At 36.4% G+C, this 21,419-nt stretch overlaps 6 protein-coding genes across 6 annotated transcripts; 1 reads left to right on the top strand and 5 right to left on the bottom strand.

Annotated features, from left to right (window-relative positions):
- Nucleotides 1–1,053: 1,053 nt before the first annotated feature.
- Nucleotides 1,054–2,230, bottom strand: LOC141614627 (F-box protein At2g17036-like). Its single transcript, XM_074433374.1, has 2 exons — nucleotides 1,441–2,230; nucleotides 1,054–1,121 (listed from the first exon to the last, which is right to left on the bottom strand). Exons 1-2 carry the CDS (start codon nucleotides 2,228–2,230, stop codon nucleotides 1,054–1,056), a joined length of 858 nt encoding a protein of 285 aa, XP_074289475.1.
- A 751-nt stretch (nucleotides 2,231–2,981) lies between these two features.
- LOC141614626 (F-box/kelch-repeat protein At1g57790-like) lies at nucleotides 2,982–4,157 on the bottom strand. Its single transcript, XM_074433373.1, has one exon. The coding sequence runs from the start codon at nucleotides 4,155–4,157 to the stop codon at nucleotides 2,982–2,984; it is 1,176 nt and encodes a 391-aa protein (XP_074289474.1).
- Nucleotides 4,158–5,144: 987 nt separating this feature from the next.
- Nucleotides 5,145–6,323, top strand: LOC141614625 (F-box protein At2g05970-like). Its single transcript, XM_074433372.1, has one exon. It carries the CDS (start codon nucleotides 5,145–5,147, stop codon nucleotides 6,321–6,323), a length of 1,179 nt encoding a protein of 392 aa, XP_074289473.1.
- Nucleotides 6,324–12,682: 6,359 nt separating this feature from the next.
- LOC141614624 (putative F-box protein At4g22170) lies at nucleotides 12,683–14,041 on the bottom strand. Its single transcript, XM_074433370.1, has 2 exons — nucleotides 13,403–14,041; nucleotides 12,683–13,144 (listed from the first exon to the last, which is right to left on the bottom strand). The coding sequence occupies exons 1-2, from the start codon at nucleotides 14,039–14,041 to the stop codon at nucleotides 12,683–12,685; spliced, it is 1,101 nt and encodes a 366-aa protein (XP_074289471.1).
- A 2,778-nt stretch (nucleotides 14,042–16,819) lies between these two features.
- On the bottom strand, nucleotides 16,820–18,134 carry LOC141614623 (F-box protein At2g17036-like). The gene is made up of 2 exons (XM_074433369.1): nucleotides 17,494–18,134; nucleotides 16,820–17,201 (listed from the first exon to the last, which is right to left on the bottom strand). The coding sequence occupies exons 1-2, from the start codon at nucleotides 18,132–18,134 to the stop codon at nucleotides 16,820–16,822; spliced, it is 1,023 nt and encodes a 340-aa protein (XP_074289470.1).
- Nucleotides 18,135–20,009: 1,875 nt separating this feature from the next.
- Nucleotides 20,010–21,185, bottom strand: LOC141614622 (F-box protein SKIP23-like). Its single transcript, XM_074433368.1, has one exon. The coding sequence runs from the start codon at nucleotides 21,183–21,185 to the stop codon at nucleotides 20,010–20,012; it is 1,176 nt and encodes a 391-aa protein (XP_074289469.1).
- Nucleotides 21,186–21,419: the final 234 nt, after the last annotated feature.

Raw genomic sequence — 21,419 nt, 5'->3', positions numbered from 1 at the left:
CGATTTTCAGAGGCGGGTTTGGAGAGGGATCGAACCCCTTCCTCTTGAAGCAACCTATTATATACTAGATTAAGATTGGGAAGGGGAGTGAGACCAAGAATTTGTGACCGGGCAGTATCAAATCGATCATCTAATCCCATTAAAAAATCACGTACCCGATCTTTTTCACGACGAGAATCAAAGATGCTTACCCAATCACAAGGACATGCCTTGCACGAGCAGGAGGGAAGGGCGTCATGCTCCATTAGTTCGTCCCACAAACTGGTAAGACGTCCATAGTAGACCATAAGAGACTCGTTTGGTGCTTGGCGGCAGGAGGTAATTTCGGCCTTCAAGCGATAAATTCGGGCTTCATTTTCTTGACTAAAACGTTGTCGGATATTGTCCCAGACCAGTTTGGCCTCGGGGCGATAAGAAATCGACTTTGCGAGGTCTGTTTCAATGGAGCTATAGATCCAGGCTGTGACGAGGGCGTTGGTTGAACGCCAGGTCTTGAAATCGTCAGCCGTTTCAGACGGTTTGTTGATAGTTCCGTCAATATATCCCAACTTATCTTTAGCAAGAAGGGCAAGACGGAATGATCGAGACCATTCATCGTAATTATTACCATTGAAGGTAATATGTGTGATTTTGATGCCCGGATTCTCGAGTTGTACAACTGAGACCGAGGGAGTTGATTGAGAAGTTGTTTGTGATGTATTTGTCATGATGAAGATGTTAGGGTTAGGGAGAACGATGGATGTGGAAGGAAATCAAAAGATCCTGGTAACTGATACCATATTGTAATTTGGAGAATGCAAGATAATATGTTTATTCACTTGTTGTGTTTCAACGTGTTACAATGCATTGGTATATATACTGATAATTACATGGTATAAGGAAAGAATTATAACAGCTATAAAATAAATCAAATAAGGTAAATATACATTCACTACCATATATACAAAAGTAGCTGTTGGAGCAAGATATGGGAATCGTATTATTGCAACCCGTTGGTATGTGTTACAGAAACACACATGGAAGAATTACCACCTACTACCAATGCCACTTCCCCTAAATCTTCAATTTGCTCCCAACTTTCGTCTTCAGATTTAAATCTATACACCTCGAAATAATTTGTCCTGGAAAAATAACCAGAATCATCCTTATCATCGTAATCAGAATCATCCTCATCATCATAATCACTATCATCATCATCATTATCGTGATCAGCATCATCCTCATCATTGTGTTCAGCATCATCGCCATCCTCATCATCGTAATCAGTATCATCCTCATCACGGACTACATCATTATCATGATCAGCATCATCCTTATCATTGTGTTCAGCATCATCCTCATCATCGTGTTCAGCATCATCATCATCCTCATCATCGTAATCAGTATCATCCTCATCACGGACTTCTTTCCTATATCTTAGCACCGCAAGGAGATCGCTACCTGATCGTACAAAATATGTGTGGTTTACACCCCTTGTGTTAAAGTCCACGAGAAATTCGTGGCCAGATGGTGAATAGTCTGCTGGTTTAATAAGCTCAAGAGCGTTGAATTCCTCGACATTCCAAGACACAATTGATCCATTCTCATACAAACCAAATACTTTATCCTCCATACCCACAATATCAAGCATCGTAACTCTTGATTTGACGAATATTGGAGTCCACGATTGATCACCTTGCCTAGCGAAAGCAAGGCTTTGGTAATACTCATGAATTACCAGAACAACAAACTCGTAATTATTATTTTGAGGTACTTTAAGCACAATGAGCCTGTCCGCAAAACTGCTCAAAAACCAATGCCGATAACTTTCATCATCCTCGTCACTCTCATCACCATCATATAAGGGTCTTAGAGAAGGGAATGGAATTTGTGCCTTAGTAATTGGATTAAACAATTGAACATCGAAATTACGGTCAATAATCATAGCAACCCAGCCATAAGACGAACCCCAACACCTTGCTCCAAAAGTCTCCGAAAGGTTCAAATTGTAACACTTGTTATTACTAAGATTAAAAATCTTGCGAACACAATTGGGATTATCTTTATTGTTTTCAGCAAGTAATAGCCATGGTACGTTTGGTTTAGCGCTCCACTGCTGCTTGACTGACGAAGAAGCATGATTCCAGCAACGACATACAGCAGAAAAATTAATAAAATCTTCAAAAGTTTCTAACTTTAATACAATGAAACTAAGAAGATCGAGAGGCAACGTAAACCAATCGACGGCCATCTAAAAAAGAAAGAATATAAACTGAAAAGTAAAATAAAGAAAGTGAAATTAATTTAACAAACACAACTAATTAAACAATTTATAGTAACCGTGAGCCTGACGAATTCGAGTTGGAGTCTTGTGGGATTTATCAATTTTTATATAGTGGTCCAAATTTTTTTAGGTTATAGTGTAATTAGTCAAATTTAATTTCCTTAATCTAGATATTCAACTTAAATAATTTTTTTATGGAAAGCGGTTTTATGTAAGAAGTTTATAACTAAAGGAACACTCAATCTGAATTGTGTACCCGAAACCTAATTCAATCTTTAGTTCAATGATACTAAGTAAGAAGATGGATCAAGAAGCAACTTCGAGAAATCGGAAGTTATTGGCGGTGAATTTATTATTTATACAATTTTTTTAAGGCTGTCTTAGGTAACAAGTTTGTAAAATACGTGTATTTTACAAGACTAAACTTTTGTTTATAAATGACTTATTTTTAGACCTCTTCTGAACTTGAAAAATCATACGAAAATATCTGAATTGATAAATCAATCGAACACTTGATGATATGAGTAGCTTAAATAGTACTTGGAGCTCAATTCAATCTGAATGGAACCAAAATCAAAGCGAATTCAATATAATCGAATGATAGACGAAAAGGAGTCTCCTAACAAACAAAATAGACCAGAAGCCATCGCTAACCCTCAAACGACTACTCCATTTCATGTAACTAAAAAAAAAATTGTACTTCGTATGATAAAACATTTTAAAATTGGGGAATAAACAGGGTAGGTGGAGAAAATATTGAATGGATATCATCACCTTCGTAGAATGGCCATATGTCGCCACTCTCGAAGTCAAAGACACCTGTATCATGTCCACCAGGCTCTCTTACTGATCCCCAAAACAAATGATAATCATCAGTGAAATATATGCAATTACGTTGCAATCCATTGGTATGTCCTACAGAAAAACACATGGAAGAATTACGACCTACGACCAATGCCACTTCCCCCAAATCATCAATTTCCTCCCAACTTTTGTCTACTGTTCTAAATCTATACACCTCAAAATCAATTGTCTGACAAAAAATATCATCATCGTCTTTCTCATTACCCACTTGTTCCCTGTATCTTAACACTGCGAGGAGATCACTACCTGATCGGACCAAATATGTATGGTACACATGCCCACGGTTGAACTTGACGAATAATTCATGGCCACACGGTGAATAATCTACTGGTTTTAGAGGCTCAAGAGCGTTGAATTCCTTGACATTCAAACATACAATTGATCCGTCGTTGTATAAAGCTAATATATTATCATCAATTTCAACAACATCAAGCATCCGACCTTTTGATTTGACGGAGACAGGTGTCCACAATTGGTCGCCATGCCTAGCGATGGCTACACTATGGCAATGCTGACGAACTAACATAACAACAAACTCGTAATGATCATTTTGAGGTACTTTAAGCACAATCACCTTGTCTGCAGAACTATCCAAAAACCAATTCTGGTAACTTTCACCACTTCGAGGATTAAAATATGTACGTGGGGGCTTTAGAGAAGGCAACGGAATTTGTGCCTTAGTAATTGGATTAAACAATTTAACATCCAAGTTACGGTCAATCATTGCAACCCAGCCATATGACGAACCCCAACACCTTGCTCCAAAAGTCTCCGGAAGGTTCAAATTGTAACACTTGTTATTACTAAGATTATATATCTTGCGAACACAATCGGGATTATCCTGATTGTTTTCAGCAAGTAATAGCCATGGTACAATTGGTTTAGCTGTCCATTGGTGCTTTACTGAAGACGAAGCACTATTCCAGGAACGACATACAACAGAAAACTTAATATAATCTTCGAAGTTTTCAATCTTTAATGCAATGACACCAAGAAGATCAAGAGGCAACATCGAGAAATCGGAAGCCATATTGTACTAGAAACAAAACAATAGAAATTCAAGTACGTATTTTGTATGAAATTTAAAGACGATAATTAAAAGGGATCGAAGTACATGTAAAAGACTAAATTAACAACTTATATAGAAGTTGTGCGTTTTAAGGTTTTTGTTTTCCTTGATCGACTAGAGTTGGGATATCATTACCTAATACGGACTATTTCTTTTTTTTTTTTTTTGTTCAAGCCAGCTACTTAAGGTGTTGAAGTCAGCCCATGAATTCTAATTTTAATAATATCATCACTTATATCGATGTTTTTTTTTCAAAAATAGAAATAGAAGGGAGTAATAATCCATGACATAAAGAATAGGAGGGAGCAAAACCCGGAGTATACGGAGTACTATGTAAACAACGAACTGATATTTGTACAAAATCAAACACCCAGACAAGCCGCACATTATTCCGGCATTGTACTGAATCTAATTCCAACATTGATTGTCATAGTTTCATCTATTGGACCACCTACAATGGCTACAATGGCAATCTTGTGCCTTGAATTTGTGTCGAATACGAATTAAGTAAAGGCAAGAAGCCGGAGATAAGCTAAGGATGAAAAGACGAAGCAATGACCCGTAAGTCTCGCGAGTCGCATGGCTATATGATGCCATGAGGCCATGACCGACTTTCGTGATTGAGTATGTAGTATGGCTCACTTTGCTATACGCGAGTTTGTGGAAAGTGAGTGGGTCCCATGCACTTTCCTAGTTTGTTTAGTCTTTGAGCTTGTTTCCTAATACAGATTTTGGAAATTAATTGTTTAATTTCCTAATATTCTTTGTTTCCTAATTAGTCTAGATCTCTTATTTAGGGTGGAATAAATCTATATAAAGGTCCTAATATTAGTCTAGGTTAATTAAGGAGAGGGAGATAGTATTTGTGAGCGCAATCTTATAAGAGGAAGCTTAGGTTTGTTCCGGGCTTCCATGTTCAACTTACTTCAATATTGTTTCCTCTAGTAAATGGCTGCAGATTGGTCTACGTTGCCTCTTGACGTTGTTGGCGTCATTGCATTAAAGTTACAAACTTTCGAAGATTTTATTAAGTTTTCTGTTGCATGTCGTTGGTGGAATCGTGCTTCGTCTTCAGTAAAGCATCAATGGAAGGCTAAACCAGTTGTACCATGGCTTTTACTTGCTGAAAACACTAAAGATAATCCCGATTGTGTTCGCAAGATATTTAATCTTTCTAATAACAAGCGTTACAACTTGTATCTCCCGCAAACTTTTGGAGCAAGGTGTTGGGGTTCGCCTAACGGTTGGATTGCAATGATTGACCTTAACTTTGATGTTCAATTGTTTAATCCAATCACTAAGGCTCAAATTCACTTCCCTTGTTTAAAACCCTTACATTGTGGTACACCACCTACGAGTGGTGAAAGATACGAGAGTTGGTTTTTGCGTTGTTTCGCAAACAGGCTTATTGTGCTTAAAGTACCTCAAAATAATAATTACGAGTTTGTTGTTCTGGTAGTTTACGAGTGGTACCAGAGCCTAGCTTTTGCTAGACAAGGCGATCAGCAGTGGACACCCATATTCGTCAAATCTGAAGTTAAGATGGTTGATCTTGTAGCGATAGAGGATAAAGTATTTGCGCTATATGAAGATGGATCAATTGTATCTTGGAATGTCGACGAATTCAACGCTCTGCAGCTTATAAAACCAGCAGATTACTCACTGCATGTCAATTTAGTTTTCGTGAAGTTGAACAAAAGTATAAATCAAATATACATGGCACAATCAGGTAATGAGCTCCTCCTGGTGTTAAGATACAAGGATGGAGTAGGGAATGCAGATAATACTGATTTCGATCACGACATTGTTTATCGAACAATTGGATTTGAGGTGTACAAACTTAAACCTAAAGACAAAATTTGGGAGGTAACTAAAGATTTGGGGGAAGTGGCATTGGTTGTAGGCGGTAACTCTTCCATGTGCGTTGCTACCGGACATGCCGAAGGCTTGCAACGTAATTGTATTTATTTCACAGATGATGATTATGTGTATTGGAGGTTGGTAAGAGAGAAGGGTGGACATGATACGGGTTTCTATGACATCAAGACTGACGTCCTGCAATTTTACGAAGGTGATGATATGCGCTCCTCATTTTCCCCACCCACCTTCTTTATTCCCCAACTTTAAAATTATCGTAGTTCGATTGCATACCATTAATTGTAGCTACTTTTTAAAATTTATTCGATGTAATAGTTTTTAGTCAAAAATTTGACGTGTAAGCAATTGGCTGAACAATAATATTTGGGTAGTTTTATGTAGAGTAACTAAGGTGATACTGAACCTTAGAATATATGGGTTGATTTGATGATTATAATGGAATCTTACATTTTCAAAAAAAAAAAAAAAAAAAAAAACAAAATTTACTACTATATCACAAAAATCAACTAAATACTGCTAAAAATAGTAAGGTTAAAGATGACCATCCATTTGAGAATTTTTCCTTTGTTAAAAAAACTTAGTTGTGTTGGAGTTAGTGCTTCAAAAGAAGCAAATGGTAATTCCCAATTTAGTCATGGGATAGTTTTCCAAATTGATTGTGCATTCTCCCATACTTGATTTATGAGATTTTCAACATTGATTGTGTCGTATCCTAAAATTACCATTTTACGATACTAACTTTGTAATTTACCATACCCATTTCACTACTATATAAACCCATCCCTACCACACAAAAAAGAAACAATCATTCTTTCGTTTATTCCTCTCTAAAATATTTCTCTTGTATAAAGCTGATATTTGGCAACGTTCTGCAAGTAGTCCTCATTCTGAGTCTTTGTCGTACACCTTAGACTCGGACGTCGTGTAACCCTGGGGGTTGGTTGCCAAGAGGCCGTGTGTATCGAGCGGGGCAAATTCAACTTTAGGGCAGTGATTCTATCACGCCACGACATCTTTCCTTTCAAGTTCTGTAAGTCTATTTTTTCTTTGTTCGTCTAACAGTCATACCGCCTATAATCTAAAGTTAAAATTTGAAAAATTTTGCTCTTTAAATTTTTATCTAAGGCGATATGGCGATGTCTATTTCTACTTATTCATCACCAAAAGTCGAATTTTCTTGTATCCTTTATAAATTTTGTTGCGATGAGCAATAATATATACCAAGGATTGGTTTGTCCAGTAGGAATGAACTGTCCTTCTCATTAACCTTTTGATTTGTCATGAAGTACGTGTATGCAGACATACAATTCATGCACAAGTTTGACAGTAAGACTATAAAATAAGATAAACTTTTTGATTATAAATAATTAGCCATATTTGTATTTGTGATTTTGCTTGCAAAGATCTTTTAAACGTATGAATTCTGTGTTAAATGTATCGAGTAAGAAGTAAAATAGTCAAACGTTATGAGACGGAATATAAATTTCATTTTGAACCTTTGTCAACTAGTGTTGTATTAGTTATTAATCTTATCCTCTTTCCTCCTAGGGTCAGTTGCTCTTACCATTAATGAGGTTTATGGAGTAATTTTGCGTTTCCTTTCTTTCATCGTCATTTATTTTAATCCAGCCATTATATTTCCCCATCGGTTTTTGTTGGCGGTGAAAAGGGGGTTGAGATTTCTAATGACATTTGGCTATGTGAAGAGTTAAGAACGATAAACACCTAAGAGGGGGAGGGGGTGAATTAGGTGTACCTTTTAAAAATTTTCTCGTTTACTTGGTTAATGACTAACACAAGTAAGATCTATTAGGTACGAGTTTGAGAAATTTAATGGATTGTAAGTTCACAAACAGACAAAGCAGTCTATGCAACAAGATGATGAATCGTTGCACAAAGACTGCAACGAGATAGGTAGATAAAAATGCAAAGGATAAACGAATGTAAAAGTAAGTAAACAAACAAGACGATGTTTTAAAAATTGGTTCAGCTCCTACTCCGGAGCCTACGTCCAACCGTTATTTTATTGCTTGTTTAGAAATTTACTCAAACTTAACTAAACCCCTTACAATGAAAATAACTCGCCAACCTACTCCGGTTGCAATTGCTTGAAGCTACTCCGCTTCAAGACTTTCCCTTGCTCAAAGCTACTCCGCTTCAAGACTTAAAGTTCTATCTCAACGGTTTACAGAGTCAAAATCTCAGTGTTTCACTTAAGAACATGGAGATTACAATTAAGACCTAAACACGAGAATCATTGAACATATTCGTATGCAACAGCTTAAGTTTAACGCGATACTTGGAGATTTTCTGACTTTGAAAAACAAGTGAAGACTTTTGAAAACAGAAAACGGTTTTGCAAATATTTGAAGAACAAAGCTTAAAATGCTGAAATGATTTTGCAAATGTTTTACAATGAGTGTTCTGAAAAGTCTTCCAATAAATGATAAATGAAGTGGCTATTTATAGAGAAAGGTAGTGTGTAAGAGAAGGATCTTAACACTACTTTAATCTAATGTCCATAGGTTTTTAGTATGCATTTTCATTTAAAATTATAAAAGAACAATCAGATTTGTGAGGCTCAACGTGGCTGTAATTTTCAGAAGCAAAGGAGTGTTTTCCATAAAATTTATGGGAACTCACAATTTTGCCACAAATGGAAAAAGCATAAGTCCTATTTTTAGCATGAAAAACAACTTGCACAAATGGGATTGGCATCTTTAAATTATTGTGCAAGCATATTCTTTTTGTTCTTTTTTTTTTGTTCTTCAGTTTTGAAATAATGTTCCACTTGAACATAAAAAAACTTTTTAAAGAATTTCAAGCACTTGTGAATTTTCCCGAAAATTCTCCATACGTTAGTACCAGAAACCATGGTGCAACAGTCACAGGAACTGTTGCATGGTTTTGCAATCACTTATGCATAAAGAGGATATGTTTAACTACCTCGTTTACAACATTCATTCTAGGCAATGGGCTTTCTTGTCTTGCCTTCATCTTGATCATCTTGTTACTTTGATTAACTTGTGGACTCTTTGATTGATCATCAATAGCTTCAATTTTGCTAAACAATTTAACTAAGAAGCAAACAATTAAATAACAAATGAAACTTGACATCATCAACCAAATGTGTTCTAACACTATGTTTCGACTTTTGGCTTGCTTCTCTGTTATGCTTGCTTGCGCGATTACGATATTCTTGTTCTTGCCTAATTGGCGGCGATGTTTGTACCAAAGTGATAGATGCAGACGATACAGCGTAATGCTTAACTCATCTCCCATAGCTGAAGTGGGAAATAACAAAATTTAATGTTCATAGATAAGTACTATTATTTTGAAACTCACATTTGTTTTTTTCACACATGCTCAAAACCTATTTTTTCAACCCAAGCATATCGTAATTTGTAATCTGTGTAAGTGTTGGGTGATGTAGGTTGTGTGAAGTGCATTTTGTTTTGGGTTGCTAAAAGTTAACGTGATTTTTGATAGTTAAATTAAAACCGTCATGTTTGTTACAGAGTACGTGTGATTTCTCTAAGTTATTTGTGATTTTGAGGTTTGCATGTTACCAAAGTTTTGTTATTATTAATTTAAACTTTTCGGTTAAGATATACGGAGTTTGATAGAATTTGTTAGCAATGCACATGAATTAGCGGAGAATTGATTTACTTCATATGCAATCTATGATAAAAGGAAGTGCCATTCATAGCTAGATATCTAAACATTATTAACGTGCTACATGTGTGTTAAATGTAAGCATCAACGTGCATTGTTTAGACAGAAAATAGACGGCTTCTATCAGTATATGCACCCAGTAAGACTAGTAGACATTTGCAAACTTTGATACTGTCTTTGAGGTTTTGGGTCAGTGATTTAATTTGGCGGTTGGTAACATGTTTAGATTTGTTTATGTCAATCAGATAGAATTGATGGATAGATGAAATTTGACGGTGTAGTGTAATGTATGTCAGTATGTGCTACTGTAACTCTGTAAGCTGTACATGGGTGAGAATTTTTGTTAATGGACATTTATGCATCATACCAATTATATAAAGATGTTGTTTAATGTGTTTATATGATTGATCAGATCAATATATTCATGACTTTTTTATTGTTGTGTTGTCACTTATGTATAGTATGACAACATGTGGGGGAAGTAGGTAAGTGTTCTATACCTATTATTTGAGTAAACTTTGAAAAGTTGTGTTTCCTCTCTAAGTTGTGAAAAAACGTATTCCTTATGTGATATATATGGAAATATATGGAGCGTATTTTTCTATCATCATCTTATGTCATCTTGAATGTTAGCCTTGAGCTATAAAATATTGACCATTTCCACTGCTTTGAAGTTTTGTTGTTGAATTGAGTCGGACATTTTATAAACTTTATGTAAGATTACTTTGTCAATTCTTATGAGAGTGATTGGTCCGATTAGAGGATGTTTGCCTAGCTAAGACTTTGAGATAAGTCAAGGCTTGTGGGGGTGTCTAGCAAAGGTAAGACTTCCTTTATTTTTGTCGTAAAATATTGGGTTTCAGTGTTGGAAGTGGTTATAATGACAATTACATGGGATTGGTAGATAGATGTGAATACTCTGACATTGAGATTGTATAAACTTATTTCTCCGAATAAGGATTTATGTATGGTTGTTCCATAATACATGTGTTGGACTAATTACGTTTTATTTGGTTTAAGTGCTTATATTAAAACAAGAAAGGGTAAAAGACGCATAATCTATATTTATTTGGTTTTGATTTTGGCGATGTTTCTTTAACGGATATTATTTGTGATAATTGGATCACTAATATATGAGTTATTTAAGATGTATTCTTGAGTTTATACATGACAAGATGAAATTGGTGGAAAGGTTGTTACATTCATATATATGATGTTTGTATGCGTTGTGAGAGATATGATATAACTTATATCGTTGTTATAAGTAGATGGACACCATGGTTTTTTGTAAGCCAATCCATGAAAACAATTGTATCTTTGGGAATGAGTTTACATTTTCATTGAACGTCGAATAATTATGATATTTATTTGACAAACGGTGTCTTTCATAATGTTATATCATGCAAGTTATAGATGCACAACTACATTGTTGAATATGTAATGGAGTATGAATATATTGTGAGAAATTTGCAGGATAAAAAGCTGAATGGCTAAGTGCTGGTTGTATTCCTTTGTGGGAATATTTTGACTCCATTAATTGTCATGCATCATAATCTGAAGCATTAGGTTTTTTGGCAGATTATCAAGAGTGATGGATAATCTGATCGGATAATGGGTTCACAAAGGTTGTGAATTGTAAGTGGGCAGTGAGATCCCTTACACAATGTGATATCATGATAGTACGTACGTAAATTGTAAAGAGGATATTGAGATCCTCCTACCAATGGCCATGGTAGAAGTTGGTGTTGGTGGCACCACAAGGAATGGGTTTAAAGCCTATTGGGAGTGAATCGTGACGGGGCTCCCCCACTTGGGTTTACCAAGTTCAATGGGTCAAACGAAGTCACGAGGATCTCATGTTGTAATACTACTACCATTCCTATTTTAATAAAAGTGATGTAGTATTTTTTCTATATATTGAGCTATTTTCTGTCATGTGAGGAAGGTTGAGTTAAGCTCTTAATAAGTCCATAGTCCTTGTTTAAGGATGGTTTGTGACAGTCAAACCTGATGGAGTTACTTATGTGAATGTGGGGGAAATGCCCTACCCCCTATGAGGTTCTTAGGCTTTAGGACCTCTAGAGCGTTCACGAGATCCCAGGCATGTGAGGGGCACCTTATATGACATTTCGCGAGGACGAACACAGATTCGAATGCAGGTTTGTGCGCAGTTATCCGTTACAAACCACCGTGGAGAGTCCAATGCCGAGAGCAACTCAATACGGCTGTAGCAGGTAATTGTATGCACTGGGTGACAATTCAATTCCTCAGGAACATTGTCATCTTAAGACTTACGTTCCGTTGCCTTATATCAGCTATTCTTGTTCACTTCTTTTGAATCATGTAGGGGATTGTTGGAGTTAGTGCTTCAAAAGAAGCAAATGGTAATTCCCAATTTAGTCATGGGATAGTTTTCCAAATTGATTGTGCATTCTCCCATACTTGATTTATGAGATTTTCAACATTGATTGTGTCGTATCCTAAAATTACCATTTTACGATACTAACTTTGTAATTTACCATACCCATTTCACTACTACATTTATATCCATGTTATTTTCAAGAATTGGATTCCCTGTATATTGGACACATATAAAGAATAGAAGGGAGTAATAAGCCAAGACAACAACGAGGTAAAAGACTCTTAATTAATTAAATGCATGAGGCTGCTTCATCGTTTATCCTCGACTGATTACTACGAGTAACAATTCAATTCAATACTCGGTAATCATTTGTAGCATACAAATGTTATTGTCCATTACCACCCTCGACGGACAAATTACAAACTAGGGAGTATATTCAACAATGAACTGATGCCTTTTAGTGCTCAAAATTAAACTAGTCGTCTACCTTCAATCTTTGTAACCTCTAACATCTAATCCACATACATTATTGCCGCTAGAAGTAAATTGCATGTCCGGAATTACCAATAAATTAAAATTGGGGAATAAACAGGATTGGCGGAGAAAAGGATGAGTGTATATCATCGCCTTCGTAAAATTGCCATATATTGCCATTCTTGAAGTTAAAGACACCCGTATCATGTCCACCAGGCTTTGTTACTGATAGACAACACATATCTAAATCATCAGTTAAATATATGCAATTACGTTGCAACCCGTTGGCATGTGTTACAGAAACACACATGGAAGAGTTACCACCTACGACCAATGCCACTTCCCCTAAATCTTCAATTTTCTCCCAACTTTTGTCTTCAGATTTAAATCTATACACCTTGAAATCTTTTGTCTTGCAAAAATAATAAGAATCACCTTTATTATCGTGATCAACATCATCCGCATCATCCTCATCCTCATCCTCATCATCGTAATTAGTATCATCTTGATCAGCATTATCGTGGTCAGTATCATCGTCGTGATCAGCATCATCCTCATCCTCATCATCGTAATCAGTATCATCCTCATCATCGTAATCAGTATCATCCTCATTATCGAATTCTTTCCTATATCTTAGCACTGCAAGGAGATCGCTACCTGATCGTACAAAATATGTGTGGTTTACACGCCATGTGTTAAATTCCACGAGAAATTCATGGCCAGATGGTGAATAGTCTGCTGGTATTATAAGCTCAAGAGCGTTGAATTCCTCGACATTCCAAGACACAATTGATCCGTCTCAATATAAAGTAAATACTTTATCATCCATTCCCACAACATCACACATCCGAAATTTCCGAAATTTTGAATTGACGAAGACAGGTGTCCACGATTGATCACCTTGCCTAGCGAAAACTAGGCTATGGTAATCCTCATAAACTACCAGAACAACAAACTCGTAATTATTATTTTGAGGTACTTTAAGCACAACGAGCCTGTCCGCAAAACCGCGCAAAAACCAATGCTGATGACTTTCACCATTCTGATCAAACTCATCACCATCATATAAGGGTTTTAGAGAAGGGAACGGAATTTGTGCCTTAGTAATTGGATTAAACAATTGAACATCAAAGTTACGGTCAATCATTGCAATCCAGCCATAAGACGAACCCCAACACCTTGCTCCAACAAAAGTCTCAGGGAGACTGAATTTATAACACTTGTTATTACTAAGATTAAAAATCTTGCGAACACAATTGGGATTATTCTGATTGTTTTCAGCAAGTAATAGCCATGGTACAATTGGTTTAGCCTTCCATTGATGCTTTGCTGAAGACGAAGCACTATTCCAGGAACGACATACAACCGAAAACTTAAAAAAATCTTCGAAAGTTTCCAACTTTAATGCAATGACACCAAGAAGATCAAGAGGCAACGTTGAGAAATCGGAAGCCATGTGCATACACTACAAACAATAGAGAATTTTTTATTTCCAAGGACGGTATGTAGTATGAAATTTAGAGACGATAAAAGGGTGTACGTGAAATAGACTATACAGTAAGGGTTGTAAGAATTTGTGTGCTTCAAGGGTTTCTGTTTTCCTTTCCTTAATCAACTCGAATTAATATACTATATAATGAATCAAAATTTGGAAATAAAAAATTTGAGTTGGGATATCTCATTACCTATTTCTATAGTTAATCCCAAGATAAGGACCTAAACTTTGTTATTTTTTCCAGTTAAGGACTTGAACTTTTTACAGTTAACAAAATAAAACCAGAGGCTTTATTTCCTCTCCATATGAGTTATGACCTTGTCTTGTGTCTCTTACTTAGACCCGGCAAAAGCAACCCGAACCGATTGACCCGACCTAAAAAAGCTGACCCGAGACCCGAAGTGACCCGAACTACATCACCCGAATGTGACCCAAAAATCCGAATTAACCTGACCCGACCCGAACATGACCCGAGCTTTCGTGACCCGCACTGGCCCGACCCGAAACCACCAAACCCGAAAATAACCCGACAAAATATAACTCTAATTGAACCGAAAAGACTTGAAATGGCTATTTCTCTATTATTCATTGACCCGAAAATGACCCGACCCGAAACAACCCGACCCGGCTGACCCGAAATAGACCCGAAACCCGAAAAGACCCGTCCCGACCCGAATTAATACGAACTGAACGAGAGACCTGAATTGACCTGACCCGAACCCGACCCGTTGACCCGTTTTATCAGGTATACTCTTACTTACTTAGAGAACTACAGAGAAACCATAGCAAAGTCTTTATGATTGAAAAATGTCTAAACTATTCTATTACCACTATTCTCTAAGCAAAATGATTGCGATGAGAAGCTTTGATATGTGGAAGTAGACGGTGATTTTCAGAATTTGGCCTGAAATCCCGGAAAATTTGACGTGAAGGTACGATTTTACCGTTTGCACACCAAGTGTCCGGCGAATAGCATAAATTGATTGAACTTTGAAGCAATAAATCAATTATTACAGATCGTAATACCTTGTATAAGAAATTGACGAAGTACAAGTTAATGTATAGTTGTATACGAGTATTAAGTTATTAAACAAAAAATTGGCTGTATGTCAGATTGGTACAAAAGTACAAAATCTCAAGCAAATGTAAAGAAATTCTAGATTGAGGAGCAACTGTATTTCTTTCGAAAAAATTTTTTCAAATGACAAGGAAATTTAGAATGTGCTATAGTTAGTGAAGGTAAAATGTTATGTGAATTCCGCTATCGGGTTTTTATACGAATTTGGCCACGATTTCAATATACATATTCAAATAAGAGCCAGTTTCAAACTGAGCAATTTCACCATAAATGAGCTGACTTTATACTTCATAGTCCACCCGTTTTTGCTATATATACGAGTAGTAGATAGTAAAGAAGAGATTGAGATGGAGAGAGACGAGAAAGAATTGTGTATTTTGATTATACAAACCAAACAAATTTCGTACAAAACAGTGTAGTGCTATATATTCCATTTTTCTGTTCTTTTTTCCATTAATATGCGCAATGGTAACGGAAAAAGTAACGGTGTTAGTCTAGAGTCCCTTAACTGTAAAGTTATGAATTTTAGGTCCTTACTTGGAAAACATTTGATAGTATAGGTCCTTCTCTTTGGGTTAACTCCCTATTTCTAATACCGAGAAGTAGATGTCTTGGACTTCCATAATACCGTCTTTGAAATAAAAAAATTGGGTTGGTATTTTGATCCTTTGTTTTTTTGGTATTTCCTTCGAAATCATGCTATTTCTTAGTTTTTTGTAGTGGTCTCTTACCCGTCTAAAAGAGCCCAACTTTCGGGAAAAAAACAGCGTGTACATTCTGAATTAAATTATCTTTTTTTTTTTTTTAAATTAATCTTTTCATCAAATTATATTTTTTTTGAGTAAACTCTAATCTATAATATTTTAATTAAAATATTTTAGTAAAAAAATTGTATCAAACTATGATTTACTAAATATTGTACTGATTCTATTATTTGAGAATGACTTGACTCATACTCTGTATAAAACAAAATTATAACCGTTTTAATTACTTTTGAGACAAAAAATTGAGAAAATTTATAAACTGGATTCATAACTTTGCGGTATAAAAAAATATTATTTACAAAAATACATTTCAACATGCCACTCAATTCTTTTAATTAATTTTCAGTTTCAATTTTTTATTTCTCAAAGCAAAATGCAATGATGAGAAAAATAAACACCTAATGAGATACCACTATTATATATCTAATTTAGTACAAATATAAAAAAACTTTATAAACCGTGCATTAATGCACGGGGTCAAACCTAGTTTCACTATTATGCTATTACATTTATATCCATGTTATTTTCAAGAATTGTATTCCCTGTATATTCGACACTTATAAAGAATAGAAGAGGAGTAATAACCCGAGACAACAACGAGATAAAAGACTCTTAATTAATTAAATGCATGAGGTTGCTTCATCGTTTATCCTCGACTGATTACTACGAGTAAAAATTCAATACTCGGTAATCATTTGTAGCATACAAATGTTATTGTCCATTACCACCCTCGACGGACAAATTACAAACTAGGGAGTATATTCAACAATGAACTGATGCCTTTTAGTGCTCAATACTAAACTATTCGTCTACTTTCAATCTTTGTAACCTCTAACATCTACCCGACATATATTATTGCCGCAAGAATTATACTGTATGTCCGGAACTACCAATAAATTAAAATTGGGGAATAAACAGGGTTGGCGGGGCAAATGATGAGTGCATATCACCGCCTTCGTAAAATCGCCTTATATTGCCATTCTTCAAGTCAAAGACACCCGTATCATGTCCACCTGGCTTTCTTACTGATGTTTTCCAACACATAGTTAAATCATCAGTGAAATATATGCAATTACGTTGCAACCCGTTGGCATGTGTTACAGAAACACACATGGAAGAATTACCACCTACTACCAATGCCACTTCCCCTAAATCTTCAACTTGCTCCCAACTTTCGTCTTCAGATTTAAATCTATACACCTCGAAATAATTTGTCCTGGAAAAATAACCAGAATCATCCTTATCATCGTAATCAGAATCATCCTCATCATCGTAATCACTATCATCATCATTATCGTGATCAGCATCATCCTCATCATTGTGTTCAGCATCATCGCCATCCTCATCATCGTAATCAGTATCATCCTCATCACGGACTTCTTTCCTATATCTTAGCACCGCAAGGAGATCGCTACCTGATCGTACAAAATATGTGTGGTTTACACCCCTTGTGTTAAAGTCCACGAGAAATTCGTGGCCAGATGGTGAATAGTCTGCTGGTTTTATATGCTCAAGAGCGTTGAATTCCTCGACATTCCAAAATACAATTGATCCATTCACCATTCTCATACAAACCAAATACTTTATCATCCATACCCACAATATCAACCATCTTAACTCTTGATTTGACGAATATTGGCGTCCACGATTGATCACCTTGCCTAGCGAAAGCAAGGCTTTGGTAATACTCATGAATTACCAGAACAACAAACTCGTAATTATTATTTTGAGGTACTTTAAGCACAATGAGCCTGTCCGCAAAACTGCTCAAAAACCAATGCCGATAACTTTCATCATCCTCGTCACTCTCATCACCGTCATATAAGGGTCTTAGAGAAGGGAAAGGAATTTGTGCCTTAGTAATTGGATTAAACAATTGAACATCGAAATTACGGTCAATAATCATAGCAACCCAGCCATAAGACGAACCCCAACACCTTGCTCCAAAAGTCTCCGGAAGGTTCAAATTGTAACACTTGTTATTACTAAGATTAAAAATCTTGCGAACACAAATGGGATTATCTTTATTGTTTTCAGCAAGTAATAGCCATGGTACGTTTGGTTTAGCGCTCCACTGATGCTTGACTGACGAAGAAGCATGATTCCAGCAACGACATACAGCAGAAAAATTAATAAAATCTTCAAAAGTTTCTAACTTTAATACAATGAAACTAAGAAGATCGAGAGGTAACGTAAACCAATCGACAGCCATCTAAAAAAGAAAGAATATAAACTGAAAAGTAAAATAAAGAAAGTGAAATTAATTTAACAAACACAACTAATTAAACAATTTATAGTAACCGTGAGCCTGACGAATTCGAGTTGGAGTCTTGTGGGATTTATCAATTTTTATATAGTGGTCCAAATTTTTTTAGGTTATAGGGTAAGCAGTCAAATTTAATTTCCTTAATCTAGGTATTCAACTTAAATATTATTTTATGGAATGCGGTTTTATGTAAGAAGTTTATGTTAGTCGTAAACTGCAGTAACAATGAAAAGCAAGAAAACCAGAATAGAAATAACCCGATTAGTAGTGCCGTGGTAAGGTAGCCACTGCCTTGAAAACTATATTCCGGTACGACCGTGGTGGTGGCGATCGCCTAGTGCCTAGGTAGTTCCCCAAGGATAACACTACAGTCTCCAACTCAGTTTCGCCCACTCGGAACTGTGAGACTTGGAACGACAGAATCTATTACTTCACCCAGGAATTATAGAGGAGAAGATAAGAGAAGAAGAGATTAGAGAGAAGGGAGAGTGATTGCTGTTGTAATTAATGCTGAAGAATGTTGATCTATTTATAGCAAAATAGATCAACGAGTCACTGTCAAGAGCAGGTCCACTGCAGCATTATTAATGCAGCATTTACACAAGTGGAGAGGAGCCTATCGGCACTAACAGGTCGGTGCGGGGAGCCTAACAAAGACTACCAACAAGACTTAACGATTAGTGCATAGAGCAAGCAATGACAAAGACTGGTACTCTTCAGTCAAAAACAAACGGCTCTGGCCCAAAAAGATAGGCAAAGCCCGCCGCAGGCGAATCCCAAATCCCAAATCCCGAATCCGGATCCGGATCCGGATCCGGGCCGGGCCGGGCTCGGGCACGGGCCGGGCCGGGCCGGGCTCGGGCACGGGCACGCGCGCGCGCGCGTGTGCGAGCTGAATTAAGCACCTCGCAAAGCTTCCACAAAAGCCTCCCATGACCCACTAGTGATATGGTAAGGAGTGTGGTCATATATAAACACAACACAAACACTATTCCTCACCAATGTGGGACAAAATGGAAAAAAGACTATGCAAATAGTAGCCCCTATTTCCAACAGTTTATAACTGAATGATAGCACAGAAGGAATTTCACAACTAAAGGAACACTCAATCTGAATTGTGTACCCGAAACCTAATTCAATCTTTGGTTCAATGATACTAAGAACTAAGAAGATGTATCAAGAGGCAACGTCGAGAAATCGGAAGTTATTGGCGCTGAATTTATTATTTATACATTTTTTTTAAGGCGGTCTTACGTAACAAGTTTGTAGAATACATGTATTTTACAAGACTAACTGTTATAACAGAAAGCAAGAAAGAACTGATAAAAACAATAAAGAGACAAACGCACAGATTTACGTGGTTCACTAACGGTGTGTTAGCTACGTCCACAGGGCAGAAGGGAGAGAGTTTTATTGATATGTGAGGAGTTTTCAGATTACAGATTCAGACGGTATGACTGCTAGGTAGAAGCTTAGAGAGTTTATATAATAGAATCAAGGCACAAACCCAACACTAACTTTCGTCTATAAATGACTTATTTTTAGGCCTCTTGAAATAAATTCTGAACTTGAAAAATCAAACGAAAATATCTGAATTGATGAATCAACCAAACTCTTGATGATATAAGTAGCCTAAATAGTACTTGGAACTCAATTCAATCTAAATGGAACAAAAATAAAATCGAATTCAATATAATCGAATGATAGAAGAAAAGGAGTCTCCTAACAAACAAAATAGACCAGAAGCCATCGCTAACCCTCAAACGACTACTCCATTTCATGTAACTAAAAAAAAAATCGTACTTCGTATGATAAAACATTTTAAAATTGGGGAATAAACAGGGTAGGTGGAGAAAATATTGAATGGATATCATCACCTTCGTAGAATGGCCATATGTCGCCACTCTCGAAGTCAAAGACACCTGTATCATGTCCACCAGGCTCTCTTACTGATCCCCAAAACAAATGATAATCATCGGTGAAATATATGCAATTACGTTGCAATCCATTGGTATGTCCTACAGAAACACACATGGAAGAATTACGACCTACGACCAATGCCACTTCCCCCAAATCATCAATTTCCTCCCAACTTTTGTCTACTGTTCTAAATCTATACACCTCAAAATCAATTGTCTGACAAAAAATATCATCATCGTCTTTCTCATTACCCACTTGTTCCCTGTATCTTAACACTGCGAGGAGATCACTACCTGATCGGACCAAATATGTATGGTACACATGCCCACGGTTGAACTTGACGAATAATTCATGGCCACACGGTGAATAATCTACTGGTTTTATATGCTCAAGCGCGTTGAATTCCTTGACATTCAAAGATACAATTGATCCGTCGTTGTATAAAGCTAATATATTATCATCAATTTCAACAACATCAAGCATCCGACCTTTTGATTTGATGGAGACAGATGTCCACCATTGGTCGCCGTGCCTAGCGATTGCTACACTATAGCAATGCTGACGAACTAACATAACAACAAACTCGTAATGATCATTTTGAGGTACTTTAAGCACAATCACCTTGTCCGCAGAACTATCCAAAAACCAATTCTGGTAACTTTCACCACTTCGAGGATTAAAATAAGTACGTGGGGGTTTTAGAGAAGGGAAAGGAATTTGTGCCTTAGTAATTGGATTAAACAATTGAACATCCAAGTTACGGTCAATCATTGCAATCCAGCCATAAGACGTACCCCAACACCTTGCTCCGAAAGTCTCAGGGAGACTGAATTTATAACACTTGTTATTACTGAGATTAAAAATCTTGCGAACACAATCGGGATTATCCTGATTGTTTTCAGCAAGTAATAGCCATGGTACAATTGGTGTAGCTGTCCATTGGTGCTTTACTGAAGACGAAGCACGATTCCATGAACGACATACAGCAGAAAACTCAAAAAAATCTTCGAAAGTTTCCAACTTTAATGCAATGACACCGAGAAGATCAACAGGCAACATCGAGAAATCGGAAGCCATATTTTACTAGAAACAAAACAATAGAAATTCAAGTACGTATTTTGTAAGAAATTTAAAGACGATAAAAGGGATCGATGTACATGTAAAAGATTAAATTAACAACTTAAATAGAAGTTGTGCGTTTTAAGGTTTTTGTTTTCCTTGATCGACTCGAGTTGGATATCATTACCTAGTGAGATTACCTAATACGGAGTATTTCTTTTTTTTTTTTTTTGATTAGGTAATACAGAGTAT

This window comes from Silene latifolia, chromosome 11 (assembly GCF_048544455.1).
Source record: "Silene latifolia isolate original U9 population chromosome 11, ASM4854445v1, whole genome shotgun sequence".
Classification (NCBI taxonomy): Eukaryota; Viridiplantae; Streptophyta; class Magnoliopsida; order Caryophyllales; family Caryophyllaceae; genus Silene; species Silene latifolia.
This window is presented reverse-complemented; position numbering and strand designations above follow the sequence as displayed.

Coding starts and splice junctions, on each gene's coding strand:
- LOC141614622 (XM_074433368.1), bottom strand. CDS start 21,185: ATGGCTTCCGATTTCTCGATGTTGCCTGTTGATCTTCTCGGTGTCATT.
- LOC141614625 (XM_074433372.1), top strand. CDS start 5,145: ATGGCTGCAGATTGGTCTACGTTGCCTCTTGACGTTGTTGGCGTCATT.
- LOC141614627 (XM_074433374.1), bottom strand. CDS start 2,230: ATGGCCGTCGATTGGTTTACGTTGCCTCTCGATCTTCTTAGTTTCATT. Junction 1,122..1,440: donor CACATATTTTGTACGATCAG/GTAGCGATCTCC, acceptor TTATTTTTCCAG/GACAAATTATTTCGAGGTGT.
- LOC141614624 (XM_074433370.1), bottom strand. CDS start 14,041: ATGGCTTCCGATTTCTCAACGTTGCCTCTTGATCTTCTTGGTGTCATT. Junction 13,145..13,402: donor TTGTGGGAATGGATGATAAA/GTATTTACTTTA, acceptor TACGATGATGAG/GATGAGGATGATGCTGATCA.
- LOC141614626 (XM_074433373.1), bottom strand. CDS start 4,157: ATGGCTTCCGATTTCTCGATGTTGCCTCTTGATCTTCTTGGTGTCATT.
- LOC141614623 (XM_074433369.1), bottom strand. CDS start 18,134: ATGGCTGTCGATTGGTTTACGTTACCTCTCGATCTTCTTAGTTTCATT. Junction 17,202..17,493: donor GATGATAAAGTATTTGGTTT/GTATGAGAATGG, acceptor TGATGATGATAG/TGATTACGATGATGAGGATG.